This window comes from Cetorhinus maximus, chromosome 9 (assembly GCF_964194155.1).
Source record: "Cetorhinus maximus chromosome 9, sCetMax3.hap1.1, whole genome shotgun sequence".
In the NCBI taxonomy this organism is placed as follows: domain Eukaryota; kingdom Metazoa; phylum Chordata; class Chondrichthyes; order Lamniformes; family Cetorhinidae; genus Cetorhinus; species Cetorhinus maximus.
The window spans coordinates 9,510,182-9,537,476 of record NC_135887.1 but is presented as its reverse complement, the minus strand read 5'-3'; the positions used below and the strand labels follow the sequence as shown (position 1 = coordinate 9,537,476).

General features: G+C 42.9%; 1 protein-coding gene across 1 annotated transcript; it reads right to left on the bottom strand.

Annotated features, from left to right (window-relative positions):
* On the bottom strand, nt 1–26,714 carry LOC144684153 (trafficking regulator of GLUT4 1-like). Its single transcript, XM_078547814.1, has 3 exons — nt 26,283–26,714; nt 19,585–19,717; nt 1–1,378 (listed from the first exon to the last, which is right to left on the bottom strand). Exons 1-3 carry the CDS (start codon nt 26,712–26,714, stop codon nt 1,368–1,370), a joined length of 576 nt encoding a protein of 191 aa, XP_078403940.1. The 3' UTR covers nt 1–1,367.
* Between the last annotated feature and the right edge of the window lie 581 nt (nt 26,715–27,295).

The window sequence follows — 27,295 nt, the reverse complement described above, 5'->3', positions numbered from 1 at the left end:
TTTGGGTGGGGAGGGGCATAACAATTCATGGGGGTGGAGGAATTAATCCTCCCAACTTTGGGAGTGGCTTTAACAAATTGTTAAAATTAAGTCACTTCCAAAGGTCGCTTAATTAAGTAAGTAGGTGATTCAGTAAAGAAATAAACTCAGATTTAACTCCATGTGAAATCTTTTGTGTACACAATTTACTTAACTTGACATATTTGTGTTACTAATGGTGTGTTTGTGTGGATTTTATAGAAACTTTTCAGTCAATCAGAATGCATTTAATTCTAATCACACCAAAAAATCTATTCTTTGACCCTATTCCAAATATTATATTTTCAGATCTGTCATTTTGGCCAGTCCCTAACTCAAAATAAATTGGGTGGAAAGACTGTAGGCCAATTTTCAGCTTCCAAAAAAAACCTTCCTTTTAAAATGACATACAGTTAGTTTTAATCAATAAGTCCCTTGAATTGCACTTTCAAGTTTAATCATCCCCCAATAACTTGCCAAGGCAGGTTCTGTGGCCAAGAGATTACTTCTCAAGGTACAATCAATCATTTTGTGAAAATGATAAAAACGAATCAGAAAAAAACTAAATTATTTGGATAACACTAATTTTTTTGGCAAATACGGCTACAAAACCAAGCATAATACAACAGCAAATTATAAGACCACTAAATCTGCACCCACAGATACTTCAATCACATAATTCAATCAAATACATCCATATTCTGCATGCAAGTGATAGCTTTTTCATAAAAAGTACAAAACCTTGCTATTTACCAAAACGAGCGACACAATACCCAGTAACCAATGATATAAATATTGGTTCCATTCTCCACTCCAATATCTTCAATTCTTGGCTTCTTTTCTCCATTTCACTCACCGTAGGATTTATACTTTGCCACTGGCAGGTTTTAGCTCTGTAGACAACACTGTCCTTTACTTCTGTACAAAAGAGGACAAAAATCACAGTGCGCACTTGCAAGTTTTTGTGCAATAACACGGAAAGGGATTTGTAATCACATTATCTAAAACGGTTAGAAGTTTCTCTGCTTTCAGGCGCATGCACTTGTGCCATTCCTAACAAGGAGGATTCTGCAGAGATGTCCTATTTTCAGGTGTCTCATTGGAGTTGGCTTTGAATAGCTTTGAAATCTGTTGTAAGACGTCAACCAAGAGGAATGTTGTTTCCAGCACTCATTATGCTGAGTTGCGAGTGGTGCACATTAAGCTAAATTGGAATGGCTATGTAGCCCTTCATGAAGACCCTCTTGATCTGGAGTAGATAAACTGCATTTTCCATAAAGAGACAGACTTCATCTAGTTATGTCCCAGGAAGATCTAATCCAAAACCCTCTTGTTGTGTGGCATGTTTTCTACGCAGAAACTGAAAGAAACATAGAGAAGACATTAGAAATTACTCAACGAAACATGTTCTAACTCATTGATTCATATTTGTTTTGAAGCGCTTTCTGTTGGCTACAATACGATGAATGGAGAAATGTTAAGATGGCCAGAGGGGCTCAGATGAGATTAAATTTCTAAAAGGCTGCAATTTGTTTTCTTGTGAGGGACCGGGGGGAGATAGGGTAAAAGTCTCACTCGGGCTGTTAAAATCATGACGCGAGGTTTCGTCACACGAGACCCTCGCTAGTGCCACTCGGATCTTCAGACACAGATCTTGTGGTCGGCAGCTGAACGTACAACTGTCTGGAGCAGCTGGACTTTTAGCGAGCATTCAGGCACCCATTTTGATGTGTCTCAGCAGCTTTTAATTCAGATTTCAGGGTGCACAAGACCCAGCGCAAGGGAAGTCCCTTTCAAGGAATGGACATGGAAAAGAACCACAGTGTACTGAGTGACGTGCTCACGTGATGAAATGGCCTCAAGCAGACCATGCTTTTAAGCAGCAATTGCTTCACGTTTCTTGGTGTTAAAATTGGAACACAGTCTGCATGCGAATATGGAATGTCATGACACCGAGCCATCCTGTCACGGCCAACAACGTGTTAGCGTAGGCACATTAGCGGCTGCATGAAGACCCAGTTAGAAATGGGCCCCAAGGAAACTCAGGGCAGAATTTTACGCTGGTGGGATTTTATAGTCCTGCCGAAGTCAATGGGCTTTTGAACAGCTCACCGCATTTTACAGCCCAACCCTGCACCACAACAGGCCCGTGAAATTAGCTTTCTGACACAGCTCCATTGACAAAAGGTCATCGTACAAACAGATGTTTCTCTTAGCCATTTAAACCCTGCAGGAAGATCAGTCCTTTTAATCACATGCTATATAACTTTTTTTTTGAGAAACTTGGTTCGTGACATACAAAAAATGGTTTCCTCTGTTTGTAGTGAAATCACGGACAAGAATATTAAAAAACATGTCTATGTCAAATAGCAAACACCAAGAATCCTTTGTATATATTGTTAAGTTAGGTAGGAGGTGTTGTTCAGTTTTAGATCTATTTTTGTAGTATCAGCTCCATGGTTTTGATGTACACGCTGCAGCATGAGCTATTGAGATGCTGTTGCTTCAAATTTAATTAAGAAATTTTCCTGAGTGCAAAATGGACTCTGTTATATTAGAGTTAATGGGCGAAAGTGCTTTAATAATGCACAGTAGTTCCCTCTTAACTGCGATGATAAAAATCACGATGTCTCTTTCATGAGATATAGCATTCTTCATCTGCTGTACAAGCAATGTCATGGAGGCTTGCCATGTTGCCTCTCTGGGACAAAACGAGCTGAGGTTATTTATTTCACACGTCTGTTTCTGGCTAGATCCCACTGATCTGAGCCAAAAGTCAGCATCCATCCCACTCCTGCCTGCTGATCTTAGTGCTCCAATGTAAATGTAACATTTAGTGTCAATTGGATGTGCCAGCAGTGCAGTTTGAACTTTACCTGACAACGCATGCCAGCTTTTAAATTTAAAAAAATTCAGTCAGCCTCATTCAATTGCCATAAACAGCACATCATGTCTTCCTTTCTGCCCACTCCCACAACTCTGTGACTAATGAAACTGCCTGAAGATGACCTCCTACGGTACCTGCCTGCAATCTCCCCAACATAGTGCATGTCCAACATTTTCCTGTTGATTGATCAAATCTCAACCCTAGAATTGTTCACAGTTCAAAATCTTGGTCCACAAAATGTTTGCAACTGCATGGCAAGTAAAAAACAAAATTAGATAAAACAATTCCCTTCTGCACTAAAATGATAAGTAGACCGAATGCAAATCTTTGGAAAGGTATTATAATGCAGTGGAGTCTTGCTCTGTTTTCTCTCTGTTGCTAGAGGCCAGTGAACCAACATCGTGTGCCATTCATTAGAATTCCCTTGCCCATTTCTTTTGCTGCAGGTTGCTACAAGTGTGAGGAAAAGGCTTGAAGCCCTCTACAGGGCACCAGGACCTGTGCAAACAGAGCAGAGAACTGTATATCTCCTTAACCAATCAGTTGAAGATTGAAGAATGAACAATGTAGAGTCTGAACCAGGAAGCCTAAATTAGAATAGATTCAACTGTCAAACTGGGAACAGAGAGCAAAACATAAAGACGGAAGGAAAGTTTGGATTAAGAGATAATAAACCGTATGGGTTCTTGGGCTTTATAGTGCACCGTGTACTAGCCGGGAAGTTATAGTTCTGTCCCAGCAGTAGTATTCTGTTCAATTTTGGGTACCACACTTTAGGAAGGACTTAAAGGCTCTGGAGAGGAGAGAGGAGATATTTACTAGAATGATTTCAAGGATGAGTGATTGCAGATTGCTCGCTGTAGTGCAGAGAAGGCTAAGAGGAGATTTAATAGAGGGGTTTAAAATCATGAAGTGTTTAGGTACAGTGAATAAAGAGATACTGGGCTGAATAATATGGTCAGGCGTGGTTGGCGGGACCCGCACCAGAAGTGAGCAGCCTCCTGACTCCCACTGTCTAAGACCGCCGGATAAAACGACAATTATGCCAATTCGAAGCACGGGTTTCCCAGTCTCGAGGCCCTGATACTACATCCAGTTCAATAGTGCTGCAGATCCGTGTAAAATGCACACAACCGCTGGGAATGTTTTTTAATGGTTCTCTGAAATGTCCAAAGTCCAAGTCGTTTCTTGCCACCGATCACAGGTGGCATTCAATTTGAACACGAATATGTTTTCAAGATCTTAACATGGAGGAGCTGCCTAGTGATAGCATGTTTTCCACCAGAGACGGCCAAGGCCAGGGCGTGAAGGCAGAGGCAGCAAAGAAGGAACAAAGCAGCCCCGAGATTCAGTGACGAATCTCCATGCCCTCCTCTGGGGTGTGTCCACCAGATGTGAGCAACTAATGCCAGCCGAGGGGAAGAGGATGGCTCCCTCAGCCAGACCTGTGGCCTGGAAGGAGGAGGCGGCGGAGGTCAGCAGCGTAGGGCTAGTGCATCGCACTTGGACACAATGCCAGAAGAAGCTCAATGACCTCTTGAGGTCAGCCAGGGTGAGTAAGTCCTCAGTAATTATGTGTATTCTTGTGCCAGGAAGATACAGGGTAGCATCATGAATCCTGGAGGCTTGTGAGGTGTTTGCAAGATGTAACAAAGGCATTGGTCTCAGCGCTGATGTCTGTGTGCACTTTTCATTTTGGGCCAGTGGGATGGGAGCATGGGGAGCCTGTACAGATGAGGGAGGTGGACAGTGTCTTGGCTGTCAAGTTTTGTGCGATCATGTGTAGGCCAGATAACATCAATTAACCCAACCATGTTAGTCATTGCAATTTTACACCTGCTTTCTAGAGAAGCGTGCACACAATGTCTGGGAGAGAGGCAGAAGTGGAGGCGGTGTCCCTGGGCTTGTGAGGAGGAGGGTCTCCTGCTCTTCTCAGCTTAATCCTCTAGGTCGATTGGCAGAGGCGAGATTAGAGGAAGGGGATAGGGCAAGTGGGAGGTGTCCTGATGCTTGGCATATTCAACAAATGTTAAAATTCTCGTCCTGGTGCTAAAAGCCAGGAAAGTTTCCTAGTGGAGTGTTCTGATGTTGTTGCAAGTGTGTATAGTATTTGCATCGTGTCATATCTCATATTGCCCATGACTCTAATGGTGCTGAGCATTGTGACCTTGCACAGCTGTTGAAAGGTTTGGAAAGCTAACTAACGCTCTTTTTTCCGTCTCTCTTGAGCAGGTGAAGCCTCTTTCGTGGACCAAGATATCAATGCCGGCCCATCATTTCCCTCCGAGGATGAGGATGAACCCTCGGAGGAAGCACCTCCACATCCTCTCTCTGCCCCAAGCGCCGGCGCAGATACTAGCCCCTCGGAAGGGATAAGCGTGTTAGGACAAGGGCAGGCCCAGCTGATGAGGGCATTTCACATCTGCAGATACAGCTGCCAGAGGGTGTGGAGGAGCAGGCCTCAGGCAGCCGGAGGAGAATTTAAGGTGATCCAGAGACTGAGCCCGAGTTGGATGATGAGTCTCTGGAGTCGTCTGTGAGGCAGCAGATGTTGGATGTCCAGCATGGGGTGCGTGGAAATTTGGTGGATATACCAGAGGGGTTGCACGCTCTGCCCTGGACCGTGGAGGTGTCCATCCAGGCCATGTACACTGCCATCACCCACTCTTCAGGGTGCCAGGCTTCTTCCATGGACAGACTGGCGACTGTACTGGAGGGCCAAACCAAACACCATTGTGGATATTCGCTCCGACCTGCACATCTGGCTGGGCGCTCAGGAGCCCAGAGCCAGGGTGGCAGGGGGAGTGGGAGCCTGGACACTGAGCCAGCTCCTGGAACTTCAGGGGAAAGGCGGAGAGGACCAATCAGTCCTAGTGGCTGAGGATGAGCAGCTGCCTCTGCCACCTGGAAGAACCTCTCAGAGCACTTCTGATGGGGGGCAGCCCCTCCTCTGTCCATCCGCTGGTGACACAGTCCTTGTCCAGTGCCGCGGCAACAGAAGCTCCTCCTGCCACTCAGCAGGAGCCTTCTAATGTGGTGGGGCCCTCAAGGCCTCAGCTGCACAGAGGACGGCTGCCAAATTCATCCAGGGCAAGGGGAGTAGCAGATCAGGTGCCTCTCTCCAGTGTAGCAGCAAGCGAGGCGGGAGCACTGCACCGGAGCATTAAGAAACTCCTTAAGAAAACTCCAGAATAGTCACCTAGTGGATCACATGGGTGCATTTAGTCTGGTTGTTAATGAATTGTATCATCATGCTTATGTGAATAAACCCTGACTTCACTGTCCCTCACGCAGAGGTTATTTCAATATACAAATGCCATTGAACTTCTTTTGGGAGATAACCATGAGCTTTAATAATTGGAGGTGGGGCAGGATGTATCGAGTATCGAATATCAAGGACTGAACAGGGTGAGTGTGCTGACAGGACGGTTACATGAATCTCACATTCCACATGCAATGACGTTGAGACATGCAGTGCTCGCATCTCTGAGGCTGGGGCTTCATAACCTATTGGAACCTCGACCTTATCAAGACATCCTCTGTGTCACAGCCATCCATGTGATCACATCCAGGGTCTTGTACCCTCACCTCGTCTTTGACCTCATCTTCAGATGAATGGCTGTTATCTGGCATCCCCTCTTCCTCAAGGGCAGCCCCTCTCCGAATGGTGAGTTTATGGAGGACGCAGCATACTATGACCATGAGTGACATGTGTGATGGAGCGCACTGCAATGTCCATCCTGATCTGTCAAGGCATCTGAACCTCATTTTCAGTAGACAAATTGTCTGCTCTATGACGGCCCTGGTGCTTCTGTGGCTGTCATTGTAGCTCCTCTCTGCGTCTGTTCTGAGGGCCCTCATCTTTTGTCGTGAGTCATCTCTGCAATGGGTAACCCTTATCACCCAGAAGCCAACCATCCAGGGCATCAGAGCTGCTGAATAGGTCTGGCACCTGTGAATTACGCAGAATCTACAAGTTGTGGCTGCTGCCTGGGTACCTCGTACATACTGCATTACCCTGGTCACAGACTCTGGACATTCAACGAGTCAAATCCCTTCTCATTAATAAAGGTGCAGGGCCAGACTGCGGAAGCCTTTATTGTGATGCGTGCGCAGTGAATGTCTCCCTAGACCCTGGGGAAACCTGTGATTGCCACAAAGCCTCTTTCGAGTTGACTCTGCAGTCCATTATGAAAGAACTGTAATTACCTGCCCTTCTGAGGATAGCATCAGTGAAGACCTTGATGCAGTGGTGTGCAGCAAGTTGCATATTGCCACTGAGGACTCCACATGCAGCCTCAAAGGATCCTGTTGCAAAGAAATTAAGTGCAACAATGAACTTGACAGCTACAGGCATTGGGTGATCCCCAAAGCAGTTGGAAGAGATCTCCCCTGCCAGCATGTCACAAAGAGATGTGACCTTGGCCTGAGCCTCCTTTGGCATTGCGTCTCAGACATGTGAAGATAGTTCAGTCTCTGCCAATATACTCAAGGGGCTGTATAAGTCCTTCTGCGCCTCCGCTGAGGATTCATGATGGCTTCATCATGTTCTTGGTCTGGCACAGCTCTGGGACCCTCCTGCACCACCAGACCATCCTGGACCTCTCAATGTGCCCTTCTTCCTCTCACTCTTCTCCTCCTCATCAAAATGGACCTCCATAGGAGGATTGAGACCTCTAAATCGGAGAAGTTTGAAATGGAAACTTTGCTTCTTGCATAAAGCACTGCCAGCAGCCTGAACTGCTACGTTGAAATTCAGGGCTCAGCTGGAGACTTTAAACCTGCCCCTAACAAGCTGCCTGATCAGAAAACGAGGAACCCGCCTGGCATGAAACATGCTCTGCAAGCGTTTTATTGCCCACACCACATAATATTGCAGCCAATTGGGAGACTAATGAGCTTAATTACACAATTTAATAAAATTTGAATAATGTGGGCGGGCTCCTGATTTCTAACCTGCCCACCTAACATATTATCCGGATTGGGTGTGATGACATTGGGAATGCAACCCAATGTCATGGCAGGAATATATAACAATTTCCATAATGTTATTGGAATTTATTGTAAAATAGAATAATAGTGGGATGTGTGTGTGTGAGAGACTTAATTGAATTAGGGGCAGCTAGTTTGGGTGCTTTGAAGTAAGAAAAGAAGTTAGGTTTGAAATGTTAATTAGGTAAACATGGGGAAGTTTTAGAATATGAAGTGTAAAGGGAATGTTTGCATTTTTAAACAAACTGTAGTGGCTTGAATTCAAAGGAGGGGGTGTAATGTAAACCTAGCCAGCAGAAGTAGCAAGAAATATTGTTTATTTATTTTTTCCAAAGATTGCTGGTGGAATTGCTATTATGATAGAATTTTTATTAGTAGGGAGGTAAAGTTCAAAAGATATAGTGAAACAATGGGAATTTGCATTCAAAGAAGAAAATATGTATAAAGGAGGGAAGGCTGTTTATGAGAGAGGCAGTTTAAAATCCAACAAGTGTGAAAAGCCTGCAGCCTGTATGCACCAATGAGTGCCTTCAGGGACTGAAGTTAAGAGAACTCACTTTGAATTCGACTTGTTCAGAGTATCATGTTCCTTTGCCTGGGTCTTTTAAAATCTGTGTGTCTTACTGTTGCCTTAATGAAAGTGTAACTGGGAGTTAGATTGATTAGCGGATTTAGAAGTTATCATGGTAGTAATTTGTAGGTCTATGTATGTATTTAAAATCATTTCTCTTAATAAATGTTTAATTTAGTTTTATAAAAATGTTTTAAGATTTGGTGGTGTTGTTACTGAATTCAAAGCCTGCATCTCGAAACATACACATTGAAAATTAGTTGTGACAGTTGTTTCAAGTTTCCCTCTGGGATTTGAACAGCTCAGCATTTACCATCTGCTGTGTCATAACAGCCATTGCGTCTGACAATACGTTGGCGTGGACACGTAACGCTCCTGTTTTCACATTTTATTCAGCCCACTGTTTCCAGTGGTTAAAAAATGGATTTAAGATGATTGGCAAAAGAACCAAAGGTGAAATGAGGGTAAGTTTTGTTACACAAGGAGCAGTTAGGTTTTGGAATGTACTGCCTATAGGGTGATGGATGCAGATTCAATAATAAACTTCAAAATGGAATTGGATAAGTTCTTGAAGGAGAAAAAAATTCCAAGGGTACAAGGAAAAAGTGGGGGGACTGCTGTTTGGATTGCTCTTTAAAATATATAGCACAGAGTCAATGGGCTGAATGGCCTCCTCCTGTGGTGTAATATTTAATTATTCTAAGAGAAATATATATACACATATATATATATATATATATACAATATATACATATTTAAAAATCTCCAACAATTAAAAGTGGAAGAAATAAAACTTAACACATAAAAGTTGACCTTCAGTGCCAGAGAGGCTGTCTGGCAGTAATGAAGACTTATCATGTGGTTTAAAAAGGCACTTGGACTGAAATGGACAAGCCCCACCTTTCTGTGGCGCGTTTATTCCATATCTACGGTGCAAATACAGGAACTTCACATTGCTGAATACATTTGAATAGGGAGTCGTCAGTGAGGTGCAGTCCTTGGGAAGCTTTACCAGTAACTTCTAAGATCTTTGACTTTCGCCATGCATCCACCTTCGCCCAAAGTTACTGTGTGATTTGTGCATGAATAATGGTGAACACCATTATTTTGACAATAAATTCTGATCTATTGTCTTTTGATTTACTGTCAAACTTGGGAAAACTGACAACTGGGAGGCAGAGCCATCTTAAATCTGTATTGTGATGTCACCCATGACAATGCAATCGTTATTCCAACTTAATTGTCCCCACAGATCAAACAGTGCTCAGAAAAAAGCCTCTGTTCAAAAGAACACACAAACGAGTGAGTAGCAGTTACTACAGACCAAAGACAGATGCAATTAAGTCACAAACCAATCTCAGCGCTCAGAAAAAGAGCCATTGTTCAAAAGCTAACAGGCAATTTAAAAACATTTTCTGTGGTGTTACTCATGATAAGGTGTCAGTTAAGTGTTTTTGTCATCCATACAAGCATATAGATGTTCTTAGTGTTGCTTCTTTTGTTTATCTTTCTTCTTTATCATGAACTAACACAGGTTTAAGAAATAATTTGCGCTGTGAAGTCCCGCATAATATGGTATCAATAATGTCGAGGACTACTTCCAGTTATATGGTTGCCACGTTATTTAAAGAGATTGCCAGGATCCCTGAAATCCTTATTCCTTCTTGTTTTATGTTCGTAAGTATATCTACTTTAAGAAAAGAGGGAAAACCTCTCTCTTCTAGTCGTTTCCAATGTAACTATCCTTCTTGAAGTACTGGAGTTGAAACTTCTATTTCTTCTAAATATTCCGCTGGAAACACGGCATTAAAATAACCCTGCAAAGCCCCTTGCTTTGCAGTGAACATCAAGGATATCAATGAATGGAAAGATAAAAACAAAAAGCTAAAAGCTACTGCGGATGCTGGAAATCCAAAACAAAAACATCCACGGTCCGGCCCATATCCCACGCATCCTCCCTCACGCCTTCTCCTCCTTCCCAGAAGCATGATAGGGTCCCCCTTGTCCTCACTTATCACCCCACCAGCCTCCGCATTCAAAGGATCATCCTCCGCCATTTCCGCCAACTCCAGCATGATGCCACCACCAAACACATCTTCCCTTCACCCCCCCTGACGGCATTCCGTAGGGATCGTTCCCTCCGGGACACCCTGGTCCACTCCTCCATCACCCCCTACTCCTCAACCCCCACTTATGGCACCTCCCCATGCCCACGCAGAAGATGCAACACCTGCCCCTTCACTTCCTCTCTCCTCACCGTCCAAGGGCCCAAACACTCCTTTCAAGTGAAGCAGCATTTCACTTGCATTTCCCCTAACTTAGTCTACTGCATTCGTTGCTCCCAATGCGGTCTCCTCTACATTGGAGAGACCAAACGCAAACTGGGCGACCGTTTTGCGGAACACCTGCGGTCTGTCCGCAAGAAAGACCCAAACCTCCCTGTCGCTTGCCATTTTAACACGCCACCCTGTTCTCTTGCCCACATGTCTGTCCTTGGCTTGCTGCATTGTTCCAGTGAAGCCCAACGCAAACTGGAGGAACAGCACCTCATCTTCCGACTAGGCACTTTACAGCCTTCTGGGCTGAATATTGAATTCAACAACTTTAGATCTTAAACTCCCCCTCCCCCCATCCCCACCCCGTTTCTTCCCCCCCCCCCCACCCCTTTTTTTTCAATAATTTATATAGATTCTTCTTTCCCCACCTATTTCCATTATTTTTAAATCTAAACTAAAACCTTGTTAGTCTTTCCACCCCACCCCCACTAGAGCTGTACTTTGAATATCCTGTCTTCCATTCTTAATTAGCACTTTTCTCAGACAAATGTCACCACCTTCGACACCTCTTTGACCCTTTTGTCTGTGACATCTTTTGATTATCTGCTCATCTCCACAATCACCACACCCTCAATGTGTCTCTCCCCCCCACCCCGCCCCCCCCCAACTTAAACCAATTTATATTTCTCCCTTCTTCTAACTATGCTTCAGTTCTGCCGAAGGGCCATGAAGGCTCGAAACGTTAACTGATTTCTTCTCCGCCGATACTGCCAGACCTGCTGAGTTTTTCCAGGTAATTCTGTTTTTGTTATCAATGAATGGTCCGGGTGCCGCAAGAGGCAGCAAAGAGAAGTAGATTGTCAGCAGGGAGGAGGAGGGGGAGATCATAATGCAGCAAATTGAAGAGTGGGTTAAGAAGGACATTGCTAATACAGAGTAACGGTGAGGCAGAGATGAGGAGTGGGGTAACAATCAGATGTGGGGAAGACCAAATGAACAATCAAATGTGGGAGGTCAACAAAGAGCCAGCCAGCAAACTGACTCGTGCTACAGCACCGCCACTGGTGGGAGGTCTGAAAGGGAAATATAGTGGTACTTTTAACAAGCATTGCAACATTACTCAGTAAAAGCAGACGTTACCTAATGTTGCAAGGCATAAAGAAATCATGATACAGGGAGCTGCACAGGAGGCAGGGGAAGGCGAGTGGAAAAGTAATACTGGTAGGAGATTTGATATTAAGGGGAACAGGCAGGCACTTCTGTGGCTGCAGATATTACTCGAGGATGTTGCCTCCCCAGTGCCAGGGCCAAGAATATCCCAGAGCAGCTACAGAATATTCTGAGGTAGAAGGATGAACAGCCCGAGGGCATGGTTCATATTGGCACCAATGACATAGGCAGAAAGAGGGATGAGGACCTATAGGCAGAGCCTGGGGAGGTAGGAGAGAGATTGAAGGTAGAAATTTCTGGATTACACCTGGTGCCACATGCAAGTGAATACAGAAATAGGAAGATAGAGCCGATGAATACATGGCTGGAGGTGTGGTGCAGGAGGCAGGGTTTTAGATCCTTGAGGCATTGGGACCACTTCTGGGGGAGGTGGGACCTGTACAAGCCAGAGAACTTGCACCTCACCAGGGCTGGGACCAACATCTTTGCAAGGGTTCTATCTACTGCTGTTAGGGAGGGTTTAAACTAGCTTGGCAGAGAGATGGGAACCCAAGAGTAGGCTCAATAGGGAGAGAAGGAAAGTTGGAAATGTAAGGCAGAAAATTAGTAAGCATGTTTGGAAGACAGAGGAAATTAATGCTAGAAAATAAACAACTAGGGCGTTTGGCAATGCTAAACGGTTTATACTTCAATGCAAGAAGTGTCGGGACTAAGGCAGATGAGCTGAGAGCACAGATTGACGTGTGGGAGTATGGTATAGTTGTTACTGAGACATGACTGAAAGGGCAGGAACGCAGCTCAACATTCCTGGTTACTGGGTTTTCAGATGAGACAGAAAGAGGGTAAAAAAGGAAGGGGGGGTCACAATTTTGACAGAAGAAACAATTACAGCTGTGAGGGTGAATGATGTGGTAGAAGGATCGTTAAATGAGATCATATGGGTTGAACTGAAGAACAATAAAGGGACAATCACACTACTGGAAATGTACTATAGGTCCACAAACAGTTAAAGGGAGATAAAGTGCAAAAGCAAAAAAGCAGTAATAATTGGGGATTTCATCTACCCTAATAATAACTAGAATAGAATTAGTGTGAAAGGCACAGAGCAGGCATAATTTTTAAAATGCATTTGGGAGAACATTTTAGCCTATATGTAGCAATCCCAACAAAAGAGGGGGTGGTCTGGACTTAATTTTAAGGAATGGAGCTGGACAGGTGGAAGGGTTATGAGCTGGACAGGTGGAAGGGGTATCAGCTGGGGAGCACTTTGGTAGAAGTGATCAAAATTCAGTTAAATTTACGCTAGTTATGGAAGAGGACAAAGACACGCCGGGGATAAAAGTTTTCAACTGGCAGAAAAGCGAATTTTACTCTGCTGAAATGTGAGTTTGCTAAAGTGGACTGGAAACAGCTACTTTGAAAGAGCCAGATCAACGGGAGACAGTCAAGGAAGAGGTGGTTAGAGTTCAGAGCAAGTCCCTTAAAGAAAAAGGGTGGTACTAACAAATCCAGAACCCCTTGGATGTCAAGGGGCTTGAAGGAGGGACTAAAGGATAAAAGGGAAATTTATGACAGATACCAAGGGATCAACGCTGCAGAGAACGCAGAGGAGTCTAAAAAAGTGTAGGGGTGAAAGTAAAAAGAAAATTAAGAAAGTGAGGAGAGGGAATGAAAAAATATTGGCAAGTAAAATCAAGGGAAGTCCAAACAATTTATTTATAAACACATGAAGAGCAAGAGGATAACTAAAGAAAGATAAAAGCAAAATACTGCAGATGCTGGAAATCTGAAATTAAAACAGAAAATTCTGGGAAAACTCAGCAGGTCTGGCAGCATCTGTGGAGAGAGGAACGGGGTTAACGTTTTGGTCTGATATGAATGACTCTTCTTCAGAAATGGAGGGAGGTAGAAATATGATGGGTTTTATGCTGCTGAAAAAGTGGGGGAGGGGCAGGTGGTGCGATTTTTCAGGGTTTTCTGTTTTTTATAACTAAAGGAAGAGCCAGGCCAATTAGGAACCATAAGGGTAACCTGTGAGTGGAGGCGCAGGATATTGGTATGGTTCTTAATGAATACTTTACGTCTGTTTTCACAAAAAAGAGGAACGATACCGATATTACAATCAGGGAGTAGGGGTGTGCAATATTCGATGAACTTAATATCCTGGGAGAAGAAGGATTAAGGAGTTTAACATCTTTGAAAGTGGATAAATTGCCAGGCCCAAATGAAATGTATCCTGGACTATTAACGGAAGCCAGAGAAGAAATGGTGGAGCCTCTGACCATCATCTTTCAATCCTCTTTGGCTACAGGTATGATGCCAGAAGGCTGGAGGATACCATTCTTTAAAAAAGGGATAGTCCAAGTAATTACAGGCCAATCAGCCTAACCAAGGCGTTGGGAAAAATATTGGGAAAAAGTTCTGAGGGACAACCCAAATCTACATTTAGAAAGCCATGGATTAGTCAAAGACAGTCAGCAGGATTTGTTAAGGGAAAGTTGTGTGTGACTAGCATAACTGGATTTTTTTGAGGTGGGTCAGTGTCTGTAGTGCAGTTGATGTAGTCTATATGGACTTTAGCAAGTATTTTGATAAAGTTCCACATGGCAGACCAGTCACGAAAATAAAATCCCATTGGATTCAAGGCAAAGTGGCAAGTCAATCCCAAATCAGCTCAGGGGCAGGAATTGAAGGGGTATGGTCAATGGCTGGTAGTCACCAGTTTTCTATGACTGGTAGGCTGTTTCCAGCAGGGTTCCACAGGGCTCTGTACCAGGTTGTTCGCTTTTTGTGGGATATATAAATAATTTGGACTTGAATGTAGGGGCTATGATTAAGAAACTTGCAGACAATACAAAAATTGGCCATGCATTTGATAATGATGAGGAAAGCTGTGGACTGCAGGAATATATCAATGGACTAGTCCAGTGTATGGAAGAGTGGCAAATGAAGTTCAATCCAGAGATGTGTGAGGTAATGCAATTGGGGAAGGCTCACAAGGCAAGGAATACATAATGGTAGAATATTGAGAAATGTAGAGAAACAGAGGGGCCTTGGAGTGCATGCCCACAGATCCCTGAAGGTGGCTGGACAGGTAGATAAGGTAGTAAAGGAGGCATATGGGATACTTATCTTTATTAGCCAAGGGATCTGTTTTGTGGATTATGGATAAGATTTTGATTGGGTGAACTAGCAAAAGCTGTTGCAAGTGCTGGAGGTGATCAGAGTTGACTGGAGAGATAAAAGAACGATTGTACCTCCGTACATGTGACAATCTGGATATTAATTGGTGAAATTGAACCTGTAATCGGCCGCGAGGTAAGTCAGGGCTGTCTATTATCACCATTTACCATTGTGAAAGCCGTGATAAAAGAAGCACGAGGTGAAGTACGAGGTGAAGGTGTCAAAGTGGGAGGTCAATTGGTGAATGTAGTGAGATTTGCAGATAACTAGGGCCAAGTGGCTAGCACAGCAGATCTATAGATACTAATGGATAAAATGAATGAAGTGGTGAAAACTTACAGAATGAAAAGGAATGTAAAAAAAGTTCTGAAAGTTATGAAGATTGGAAGAAATAATGGCAGGAAAGCAGAAAGCAAGATAAATGATCAACAGTTGGAACAGGTATCACAATACAAGTACCTGGGAAGCATCTTGTCAGAAGATGGTTACTGCCATCAAGAAATCAAAGTTAGAGTAGTAATGGCAAAGAGTGCATTCTCCAAACATAAAATATTGCTCAGCACAGGAATGAGTAAAAATCTTAAGAAAAGAATTGTCAAGACTGATTTGGAGCATCTTGTTGTACGGGGCTGAAACATGGACCTTGAGAAAAACAGACATTGAAAGATTAGAAAGTTGTGAAATGTGACTCTGGAGAAGGATGGAGTTGGTCAGTGGAGAGAACACAAGAGCAATGAAGAAACTCTCAGGCTGGTGGAGCAGGAAAGATCATTAGTGAACATCATCAAGGAAAGGCAAAAAGGTTGGACTGGCCAAATTCTAAGGCATGAGAACTGACTGAAGGAGGTGATTGAAGGAAGATTAGAGGAATGTAAACCAAGAGGGAAAAAGAGAGTGATGATGTTGGACAACCAGAAATTGAAATGGGAGGCTCCTGAAGAGGAAAGCGGAAAACCGTGAGGCATGGAGAAGTGAGCAATGGACTTGCCATTAGGCAGACCGCTACTACTATAGAATATAAGAGCTGGAGGGGTTATGCTTCAAAGGCATCAAATGCTAGTTAGGCCACAGTTGGAGTACTGTGTGCAGTTCTGGTCACTGCACCATTGGAAAGATGGGATTGCATTCAAGGGGATTCAGAGGACATTTACGAGGATGTTGCCTGCACTGGAGAATTTTAGTTATGAGGAAAGATTGGAAAGGCTGGGGTTGTTTTCTTCAGAACAGAAGAGGCTGAGGACAGACCTAATTGAAGTATATTAAATTACAAGGTGTCTGGATTGAGTGGATAGAAAGGCCCTTTTACCCTTGCTTCAGGGGTTCATAACCAGGGGACATAGATTTAGTTTAAGAGGTGGGAGGTATAGAAAGGATTCTAGAGGAAATGTTTTCATCCAGAATGTAATGGGAATCTTGAACTCACTGCTTAAAAAGATAGAGGCAGAAACCTTCAGAACATTTAAAAAGTACTTGGATATGCACTTGAAGTGCCGTAACCTATAAGGTTACAGACCAGAACCGGAAAGTGGGATTAAGCTGAATGGCCCCTTGTTGGCCGGAGCAGGCATGATGGGCCGAATGACCTCCTTCTGTGCTGTAAATTTCTATGATTCTATCACTGTAAGAAAGTGTGACAACATGAAATTTGTGCAGTTGAAAGAATTTTAATATATTACTGCTGATGACGTAAGAGAAACATATAATTTCATTATTGAAACATACCATTTCTGTTGGATCTGACCCCACTTAAGAGTCAAATATATTCTACTGGATTTCCGCATTATTCTAAAGGTTACAAGAAGAGACACCTACTATCTTGGATCAGTTGTAACAGTATTACATTCTTTAGGCAGGCAATTTGTACAAAAGGAAGATTAGAGGCATGTAAACGAAAAGAGAAAAAGAGTATGATGTTAGATCATTTAAAACTGAAAATGGGAGGCTCCTACGGGCAACTGAAGAGGAAAGCGTAAAACCGTGAGGCATGGAGAAATGAGCAGAGACCTGCCCTTAGGCAGATCATTCCTACTGCAGAGTCTGGCAGTGATCTTGTGCGATATCAGAAGGGAAACACTGGACCGACAGCATACTCCCAATTAGACTAGAGGGGAACTTCATGACATTAGATCTGGGTCATTCAATACAACACATTGGCTCCCTGACTGCCTTTAATCAGCAGTTCAATACAGTAAGATGATGCCAATACTTGCACAGGTACCTAACTCCCTTACAACACTGACTATAGAACAATCTTGTAAGAGCAGGAATGCCCAATCTCTTGCCTTAAGGTCACATGTAGCTTCCAGCAAGCTGGTCCCCAAAGCCGAGAGACCTCAGTCCTATTGCACTGTATTCCTTACTCACTAGCTTGTCTAATTTGAATTATGTTAGCCAGGTGGCTTGGCAATGGTGATTTTTCATGCTCTTGTCATATTGGTGGGTTAAACTTAATCAGAATATCAAGTTCTGGCAATATCAGCAACTTAAGACATAATGAAAATTAACAGAAATGTTACCTCTAAATGTTACCTCTAAGGCCATGTCTTATACACCTATTTGATCTACAAAGATAAAAGTTTGGACATGTTTATTGTAGAATATAATTCTACTTAAATAACATTGCTATTCAGAACTCAATAGGTTGGTTCACCAACAGGAGCGATTTGGATTTGCTAATTCATTCGCAGGATATGGATGATGCTGACAAGGACCAGCACTGATCGCCTATTCCTAGTTGCCCTTAACTGAGTGGCTTGGTAGGTCATTTCAGAAGACAATTAAGAGTCAGTGACATTGCTGTGAGTCTGGAGTCACATGTAGGCCAGACCAGGTGAGGACAGCAAATATCCTTCCCTAAAGGACATTAGTGAACCTGATGGGATTTTGCAACAATCTGGCAGTTGCATGGTCACCTTTTTATTTTAATTCAAGATTTAAGTTCCCCAACTGCTCTGGTGCAATTTGAACTCATTTCTCTGTATCATTAGTCCAGGCCTCTGGATTACTAGTCTAGTAAAATAACCACTACACTACCTCTTCCACAACCCTTTGTTAATTTAATCTCAGGTTGTGAGCAACACTAGCAAGACCACATTTATTGTTATCACTAGTTGCCTTTATGTGCAATGGGCCTTCTCTTAGAACCACCGAGTACTTGTTGTAATGGTGCTTCCACATTGGCGATATATAGGATATTCCAGCATTTTGACCAGTAGTGTGTAACTAAGAGAGCGCTTTGCAGATGATGGTGTTGTTGCCTTCAGCCTTTGTGATGGCGGAGGTCACAGTGCTGCATTGCATCCTGTAGACCGTACATGTTACAACCACACTGATGGTGAAAAGGATGGATATTAAGTTCAGTAGCAAGATGCTGATCAAGGAGACTTCTTCACTCTAGATGGTAGCAGGGTTCTTGAGTGTTGCTGTACCCATCCAATAAGCATTCCCTCACATTCCTAATTTGAGCCTTGTGGATGGTGGAGTGGCATCAAGAGATCAGAAAGGGAGTTAATCATCTTAGAATATCCAGCCTCTGCCCTGCTTTTTCTAGCCACATTGTTGATATGGCTTGCCCAGTCAATAATCACCCCTGGGACATTGCTGCTGCAGGATTCAGCAATGCTGGTATTATTGAATCTCAGGGGGTGGGTGTTTAGACCTTTTGTTGAACATGATCATTATCTGACACTTATGTGGCACTAAGGTTACCTGCCACTTGCAACCCAGGTCTGGATATTGTCCAGGTCCAGCTGTAAGCAGGCAGGGGGGTCCCTTATTAGAGAAATTGTGAATCAAGTTGAATCTTAGACTGCTTTATCTTATTTAATTCAAAACCCTGTTTTTATTTTTTAATTTGCATCATTTCACCCTTTGACAGTGTTTTAAGCTAGACACGGTATTATAATCACATGTGGTAACTGGCAACCCTGGAAATACTTTCTATACTATAATATCTTTATATGGTCTATTGGTTTTCAGTGTTGTTCCTCTGCTTTTGATATGAAAGAAATAAGAAAAAAAATTTAAATACAGGTAAAGCTCAGCGAGTGGGAACAATAAAATACCCAGTGGCTCCCTGTGAAGCAAGTTCCCCATTTCCATTTGCAAGTCAGCCTCAGTGAAGCAAATCAAAACCCTATTCTATTCATGGTGGGTATCTTCTATAGATACATTTCCAGTTGCAAATGGTGAACAATTAATCAATGACTTGTTTAAATACAGTGCAATTATAATGATAAACATTCTGGAAATAAAAGCCTTTGCATGTGAAATATATATTACTGAAATTGCTATAGAGTTACCAAGTACCATGCCTGATTTATCGTTTAATTATTTTTAACTCATGGCCCTAGCTTTACAAACAATGCATATTGATTCTACAAAATTATTTGAAATTAACCCGATAGATGTTTTATTCCTTTTATTAAATATAAGGCTGTTCAAATACACAGTGCCTCAGACGTGCCCTATTTCCTAACCTCTGTTACCTGCAAAGTTGACAACACAGGAGGTGATTATGATGAGTGCCCCCAGGACTATTGCTACAATACTCAGTAATCTGGCGAGCCGTCCCAGTCTCCTGGCTCCATCCGTGTCACCTTGTTGTAAACTGTTTCTGGACTATGGGGTGAATAAATAAAAACAAATGTTAGATTTTTTTAAAATACATTCAAAATTATGAGCAACTCTTTTGTTAGGTAGCTAAATGTGGATTAAAGTTATCTCAATATTTTTGAACATTTGCAAGTAAAACCATTTAGATACAGTCAGAGTAGACAGACCCAATATTTGAGTATCTTATTGTTACAGCACAAATCCGCTATCTATAAAGAAAAACAAAATGAGGAAGGAATGAGTTGTAAAGCTGTCTGGTTGGTCTTGAATTATTTTTGCAGCCACTTAAATATTTTTTAAAAGGCTAATTCATTTATTTTACACTTGAGTCCATAAATATTAATATTGCAGAGGCTCCTTAATAATTGCAGGCTTCGGAATGTACTTTAAAGCATTTTAAATGGACCAATGATCATCCTACGCTGGACTTGATTTTACTAAATGGATGGGCGTAATGTAATTGAAAAATGAAACCTTCAAAGTAAATTGAAATTATATGATTACAGAACCTCAAAGAAGGATCCTTACAGTTGTATTTTCTCCCAAACGTCATTATTGTACAACTTATAAGGAAATAACAGGCTAAAAAAAAATCAACATTTATTACGTTACAATTTTCCAAGCAAACTGCAAGGCAGCTAGTTAAATGAATTCTGAGAATTTTTGCAATTCAACATAAAGAATGGATTTGCCTCGAGGAAACTACAAAGCCCAATTGGAGGTGCAAAAAGCTCTCCAACCTTTTCCTGGATTCGTAATGGTATTGACACAGTATCTCATTCATTAAAAAGAAGATTCTAATATAAACATTTTAAAATGCCCCTATAACAAGGTTGGCCCCCGTGATCCGAGCTGTCATTCTCCTGGTGATTCCCTGTTTCTAGGGATAGCAGAGGCACTGAGCTATAACACTTTTATGCCTGGCTGAATCTTCCTGCTGTTCAGCCTGCTGTCTGTACTGTTTATGCGGCATTCCATAGACAGAACAAAGACATGCGTTCAAATCATCAAGCCACTTTTATTTTATGATTAGGCTTGAAGAATTTTTATGGGATCACTGGATGGATTCAATCTTTACAGAAGGGGTTTCTACATGCTGCAGAATCTACTCATGTTCAACTCTGTAGACTGAAGTCTCAAAAATCTTAAAATTACTAGTAGTATGGTATCAAAGTATACGAAAATGATTCCTGAGCTGGTTGGTCTGCGGGTCCGCTCTCTCGCTTAGAAATGCTCTAAATGTTACTGAAGAAGACTGGGCAGCCTGGACAGGCACTGACGCTATGACTCAGTGCTTCAGTCTCCCTAATAGAAGAGAAATAATGGCTCCGCCCATCAGGGCAGCCACAGGATATGGAAATTTTAATATGTTCACTTTAATCTCATTGATCAGAATTTAAAGGTATCTGAGCTTCATTAATATTAAAATAGCTCTCAGATAAAGCCATTAAAGAGGCTTACTATCGAGTATTTCTTTAAAAGAACATACCTATCATCTTGAGATAGAGGTTCTTAAGAATGAGGTGGCTCAGTGGGTTGTAACATGCACTGTTCCTTCACCTCCGGGTCCTGAATTTCACTCTAGCTCAGACCAATTGGATGAAAGTCTCGAATAGCAAAAGGTCTTAAGTAAAATGAGTTTATCCATTCTGAAACCATTGCCTAATGGGTACAAATTTATGAAATGTGCTCAGCACTAATGTGACCTCAAACAAGCCAATGGGATATTTGATGTGGGTAACCCAAGTACCATTCTTTAGTGGAATATTTTTGCAACATAAGAAAGCATTATCCTAGCTCTAACCCATATTGCACTGAACTTGGCAATGTTTGATATTGCTAAAAGTTGGAAATGTTCATTTTCATTCCCAACCCTGACATCTTTCACCTTGATTTAATCAAAGTTTCACCACCTCCCAGTTTTTTGTTGTCAAAAAAAAATTCTTAAAAGCAGGATGCCCAAATCAGATGGTTTCATACGGACATATTGCCAATGCAATATCATTGGCATATCAAATGTGGGGTGCCAAACAGTAGGAGGATAAAACTACGACTCAGCAGATGGTGGGTGCCCATTTTCAACCAAATGGCCACATTCCTGTAGGTCAAACTTAGAATTGGTCAGAAAGAACCCTATACTGCTTGTAGCCTAGGTGTAGGTTAAGTCCCCGAACTCTCAATCAGGAATGGTGTTTGTTGTAAAGTGGGTTTCTAAAAGAACAAGGAGGCAAAAGAAACAAAATGCAGTTCTTTTAAACAGTCTGATTTGATAAGGAAAACTGTTAACCGGGGATTTGTGTGATTTTCTTGTACATGAAGTGAAATATTGATCTATTAATGTCAAGTTCAAAATGTATGATTGCAGCTGGTGATGAGAAAGGGTGTGGTACGTTTGGCAGAGACACAAAACACTGCATTAGAGATTAAGTCAGGACTGCTTGATGCAGTTGGTCATTACAGTAAGTCAATACACTCATTACTTTAACATCACTTCAACCAAGTAGTCTGGATTCACAGTTTTACACTCCCTTGCAAATTCTTAGAGATCAGACAAGTGCTGCAGCTCTTCATTAACTATTCTGTTTCTGACAGCATGCTACAGGTTGGCAAGAGCTTAAATAATGACCACTGTATTAAATTGCAGGTGGTCTTAAAGGAGTTTGCCTGACTAGCTGAAAAGTATTAAAGAAGCTCCTGTGAGTAGAACTTCGTCCAGTCTGAACATTAGTAAAGTATAAGAACTGTGCAGTCAGAATTATCAACAAAGCACTTCTTTTAAAAAAAGCAGTGAACATAAATAGTTAATTCTAAAGGTAACACTGGGCTTGAAGCTGTGTTGTTTATTGAGGATTTGGCACATTGGGGCTAACTGCAGCTCTTAACTTCACAACAGAATCCCTGGTGTGCTAAAATCCCCAATGAACCCGGGGCTATCTTCCTTCTTATTACCGCTGCACAGATTAGAATAAAATTAAATATTAATCAAGATGTAATTAAACAGAAGTGTACATTTGTTTTTAATTATGTACAAGAATATGTTTCACTCTGCAAACAAATTTTACATTGTAGAACTCAACAGAAGTTTCCCACCCAACTTTTCCTCCTCTTCCAGAGATACTTGACTCCTTAATAGATCACAGTTCCACAAACATTTGCCAGCCAGCATCTGGTATCCTACATCTTACTAAATGAAGAGACTTGGCAGGTGTCAAGCTATTTAACCATGAGGACATCACAGCAAAGCTTCAAGTGCACATTTCAGCGGGGGCCACGGGATATCAATTAGGAGCAGGAGCCTTGGCCAAGTTCCCTCCTCCCTAACCAAGGACACTCAGGGTAATTGTAGTGCTTGTAACTTTCCAAGCCTGAAAATGGGCCATCCCATCTGTCAGAAACACTCCACACTTTTACTGATAGCTGAGGAATATTTAGCATTGTTGCTTTGTCACTGGAGTGATACATATTTAATTAACTTTTAATTTAACTTGTATGTTCAAATTAACCACCCATAAAAAGCTAAGGAAAGTGTAAACATCTGAGCAATTGGCTCATCTATGGAACAATCCTTAAAAAGGTTCATAACTGTGGTCAGATGTCAGTTTACAAACATGAGATTACATTACTTATTAAATGATACATCTTTACTTCAATAGGGAGCTGTCAGCCTTTATTGGGCACCTGCCTGTAGGCAAAGTAAACAGAAGCTATAACATGCTTCACTTGTCATGTACATTGTAACTGTAAACCAGTAATATTATGCCATCTCTTATCCTGTTATCCCTTTAAAATGGGTAATACACTGTTTTAGAACCAGAAAATTACATATACTGTCTTTGTATGCAACCATCGCCGAGTTACAGGCAAATCAATGAAGGGCATATCAATTAATAATTATTCCAAGCACATCTTTTCCAAATTTCCAAATTGATCCTCATTCAATCCTGCGAAACAGAACTGCTAAGTTAAATAGTTTCTTCGTTGAACTGTTTCATAAAGAGCTGCACATTTTAGATGCCTGCTCATATTTGTATCAAGTATCTAAGTTCTTTGTTAAAGGAAGGTCCAGTAAGCACTTTCTATCCTGCAATCTAGTCTCTTTAAACTAATAGACAGTATCTACTAGCCTTTAGTTAATATCTCAATGTTTAATCACATAATTTTACTGCTGTGAAGAACTGCTAGTTTGAGTCTCTGTTGTGTTCATTAGTCACTCTCGGAATGTAGCAACTAAAAGTCTGCAGAGAAAGGTGATGGGTAGGGAGGGGGGTGCGGTTATTCCAAAACCACCTGTACTGGGAAAATAATTAACTGGATACACAGCCAGTATTAATTTTTTTGTCAGATTGGGTGGCTTCTGATCATAATTTGAGCTGAACACTGATTGCCGCTAAAATAGTTGATGTGCCCTGGAACCCAGAAAACTTGTACGATCCAGAGAATTAGAGGAATTTTGGCAGGGGTGTGGTGGAAACTTGCAACAAAGGGTCTCTACAAAGCTAACAATAAACAAGGCAGTAACGTTTAGGAAACAAACTGATGAACATTTTGTACAGATCTTTGCATCTCCTTTTAAGTGGTGTTTTCATAGTTTCAATTGTAGAATGGGTAATTAAATGGAAAAGGGAGGAGCAAAACAACAAAGGATTTTTTTAAAAATCACCTCGACCTAGTAAGTTTAAAAACATCAGACGTGTGCCCTTTCCCTAGTTTTCGTAAGGTGCTGATGCATGTTAGCTTAAGGTTCCATAGGCTACACTTCATGGAGAGGTGATGGTGTAGTGGTATTGTCGCTGGACTAGAAATCCAGGGACCCAGGGGGTCCTAGGTTCAAGATCCCACCACAGCAGATGATGGAATTTGAATTAAATAAAAATTTGGAATTAATAGTGTAATGATAACTATGAAAGCATTGTTGTAAAAACTCATCTGGTTGACTAATGGGTGAAATCTGCTCTCCTGGCCTAGCCTACATGTAACTCTGGACCCCTGGTTGGATCTTTTTAAAAAAATGTCCCCTGAACAAGGGGCAAATAGGGATGGGCAGCGAGGCTCACATCCCCCCCATAAATGAATTTTTAAAAAACTCCCCAATACGACTGAAGAGCTCAACCCTTCCTTTCCCTACACACATCGTTCACACCGGCCAATCTCCCAGGGAGGGTGGGGCACCCTCAATGGGTAGGAATGACGACTTTTAGCCCCCTTCGTTGCTGACACTACCTATTCACAAACAGTCGGTTCACAGGTCCAACCTGGGCAGGTCAGATTCTTCCTGTTTCTGCCGCCAAACCTCTCCCGGCAGCAGAATTGGAGACCCAATTTAGACAAATGAATGAAAGACAGAAAGGCAAAGGTTTGCGAGCGGGGGTGGGGGGGGGACTCCCCGAAACGCGGGGTAAGGGGTGCAGGAGCCAGCATGGGGAGAGCTGGCGAATTGAGGGATGGAGGGAGATTCCAAGGCGAACAGCCCCACCCTCCCCGCTAGACTCATCCCTCATTTGGGAAAACGGCAATATCTGAAAGGAGGGGGATTTACATTTACACTCTGGCACTGTAGCACTCAAAACACCACAACCCCCGCCGTCTGATTTCATTTCCAATGCTGCAGCCGCAGTGATGGGGGAAACCAGCAGCAGATTTAATCCGCATCGCCTCTGGCTCGCACACCACAACCTGGGACTGACCCGAGCTCGGGATAATGGGAGACTCACTCGGGGCAGCTCCAACGTTGCTGCACCTCCTACACTCTCAAACTGAGGACTGGCTTTTATTTTGCTACTAAGGTAAAAACATAAAGACCGCTACAACTCAAAGCCTGGCCACATTCTCCTCTAACCTACACACCAGGCAGCCAACGTTAAAATTTTGCTGACAACGTTAAAATCACTTGGGCACAATTTCTCTTCCAGCTTTCGTTGACAAAGATATTATTATTCCAGGGAATACGTATCTTGAGATTCAGTTTGGTCGAACAAGGTCGGATTTTATTATTTTAAGGGAAAGTGATTGCCGTCTTTGGAGAAGTGCATTTCCAATCTGGGGCTTATTCTTCTCAATGTCCAATGGAAAGTTTACCCCACCCCCGGGTACGAAAGGTTCTAGTGTACCAGCCACACTGCCGAGCTCTGTCAACAGCAGTTTACAAGCAGAGTGCACAAATATTTCATTCCCTTGCCCATATTGCTAAAACGGTCCTGCCTCACGCATTTTTAAGACTCCGGTTGCTTTCTCCCTCTGGACTTTCCCAGGCCAGTGCAGACCCCACCTGCTGGACTAAACTTAAGGGGACCGCACAGGAGGAGAGGCTGGAGTGAGAGTGAGCGGTGAGAATGTGGAGGTCGCTCTGATAGGGAGTGGCTGGGGCGGATTTGGGGTGGTGGTGAAAGGAATAGGAGAGTTTACACTGAAAGAGATGGAGCAGGAGCTAGCAGGGATTGGTTGGGCCGAATGGCCTTGTTTTGCTGCCGTATATTTTATCCTTTACAGAGAGAGAGAAAAAAAACAACATTGATTATTTAAGATGCAACTTTTATTCCGCTGGCAAATGCGGAAAGTTGCAGGTCTCGCTTACCATGATAGAATAGACGAGCGCCACGATGTTGATGGGCCATATCGGGCAGAAGCAGGAGACGATGGCCAGGACCAGGTAATCTCTGGGCGGGGGCCGGTCCTGGGCGCTGGTGGTGACCGTGGACGATGCCCTTCCCACGCTGAGGCGGGAGGGGGACGTGGGAGCCACGCCGATGTTGGACACGGACTCCGAGGAGAAGCTCTGCAGGTTGTGGCCGTTGGGTTCCCCCCCGTCCCCATCCCCATCCTTCCCGGCCGGCAGGCTGACGGGGAACGACTTGGAATTTTTGATCCCATTCTCCAGGTTCCCATCAGAGGCGTGGAGGAGCTTCTCGGTCTCCGGCTGCCCCTTGGCCGATGCCGTGTCCCCAGGGCCGTCCGAAGTCTTCTCAAAGGCGGTGTCCGTGTTCAGAGCCATCTCCACTTCTCCCATTCTCCGGGAGTGCCCAGGGTGTAGAAAAGTGTTACAATTTCATCCTTAGGGGGGGGGTTGCAGGGGGGGAGGAGGGAGGAGGAGAGAGGGGGGAGAAAAAAGTTAAAAAATATATATATATATCTAAATATATATAAATAAGATTTTTTTTTTAAAAAACTTGCCTGAAAAGTTAAGGATGGTCAAAATAAAATTGTCAGAATAAAGGTTGGGGATTCCCACTGCCCAAGAAAGAAATGCCGCAGGTTTGAGGCAGTACCACACCGTGTTATGTGTGGTGTGTGTGCGTGTGGAGACACTGGGGTCCCTTCGCACTAGGACCAACCCAAGTGCAGGTGCTGTGGACCAGTCCATTCACATTCGCCAGTATAAATAACAGAGCTTGCTCCGGAACGTCATCTCCCTAAAAGACTGCTTTGTCCCCTCCCCTGGTCACCCAGCTCCGAACCACTTTCTAACCGGATCCGGCGGGGAAAAGCATCATTATTGAGTCTACATGGCCCTCCGCCTCCTTCACCTACCTGCGAATGCCTCTGCCCAGGAGCTCGGGAGAAGCAGCAGCCGCCAGTGATGCGGTTTGT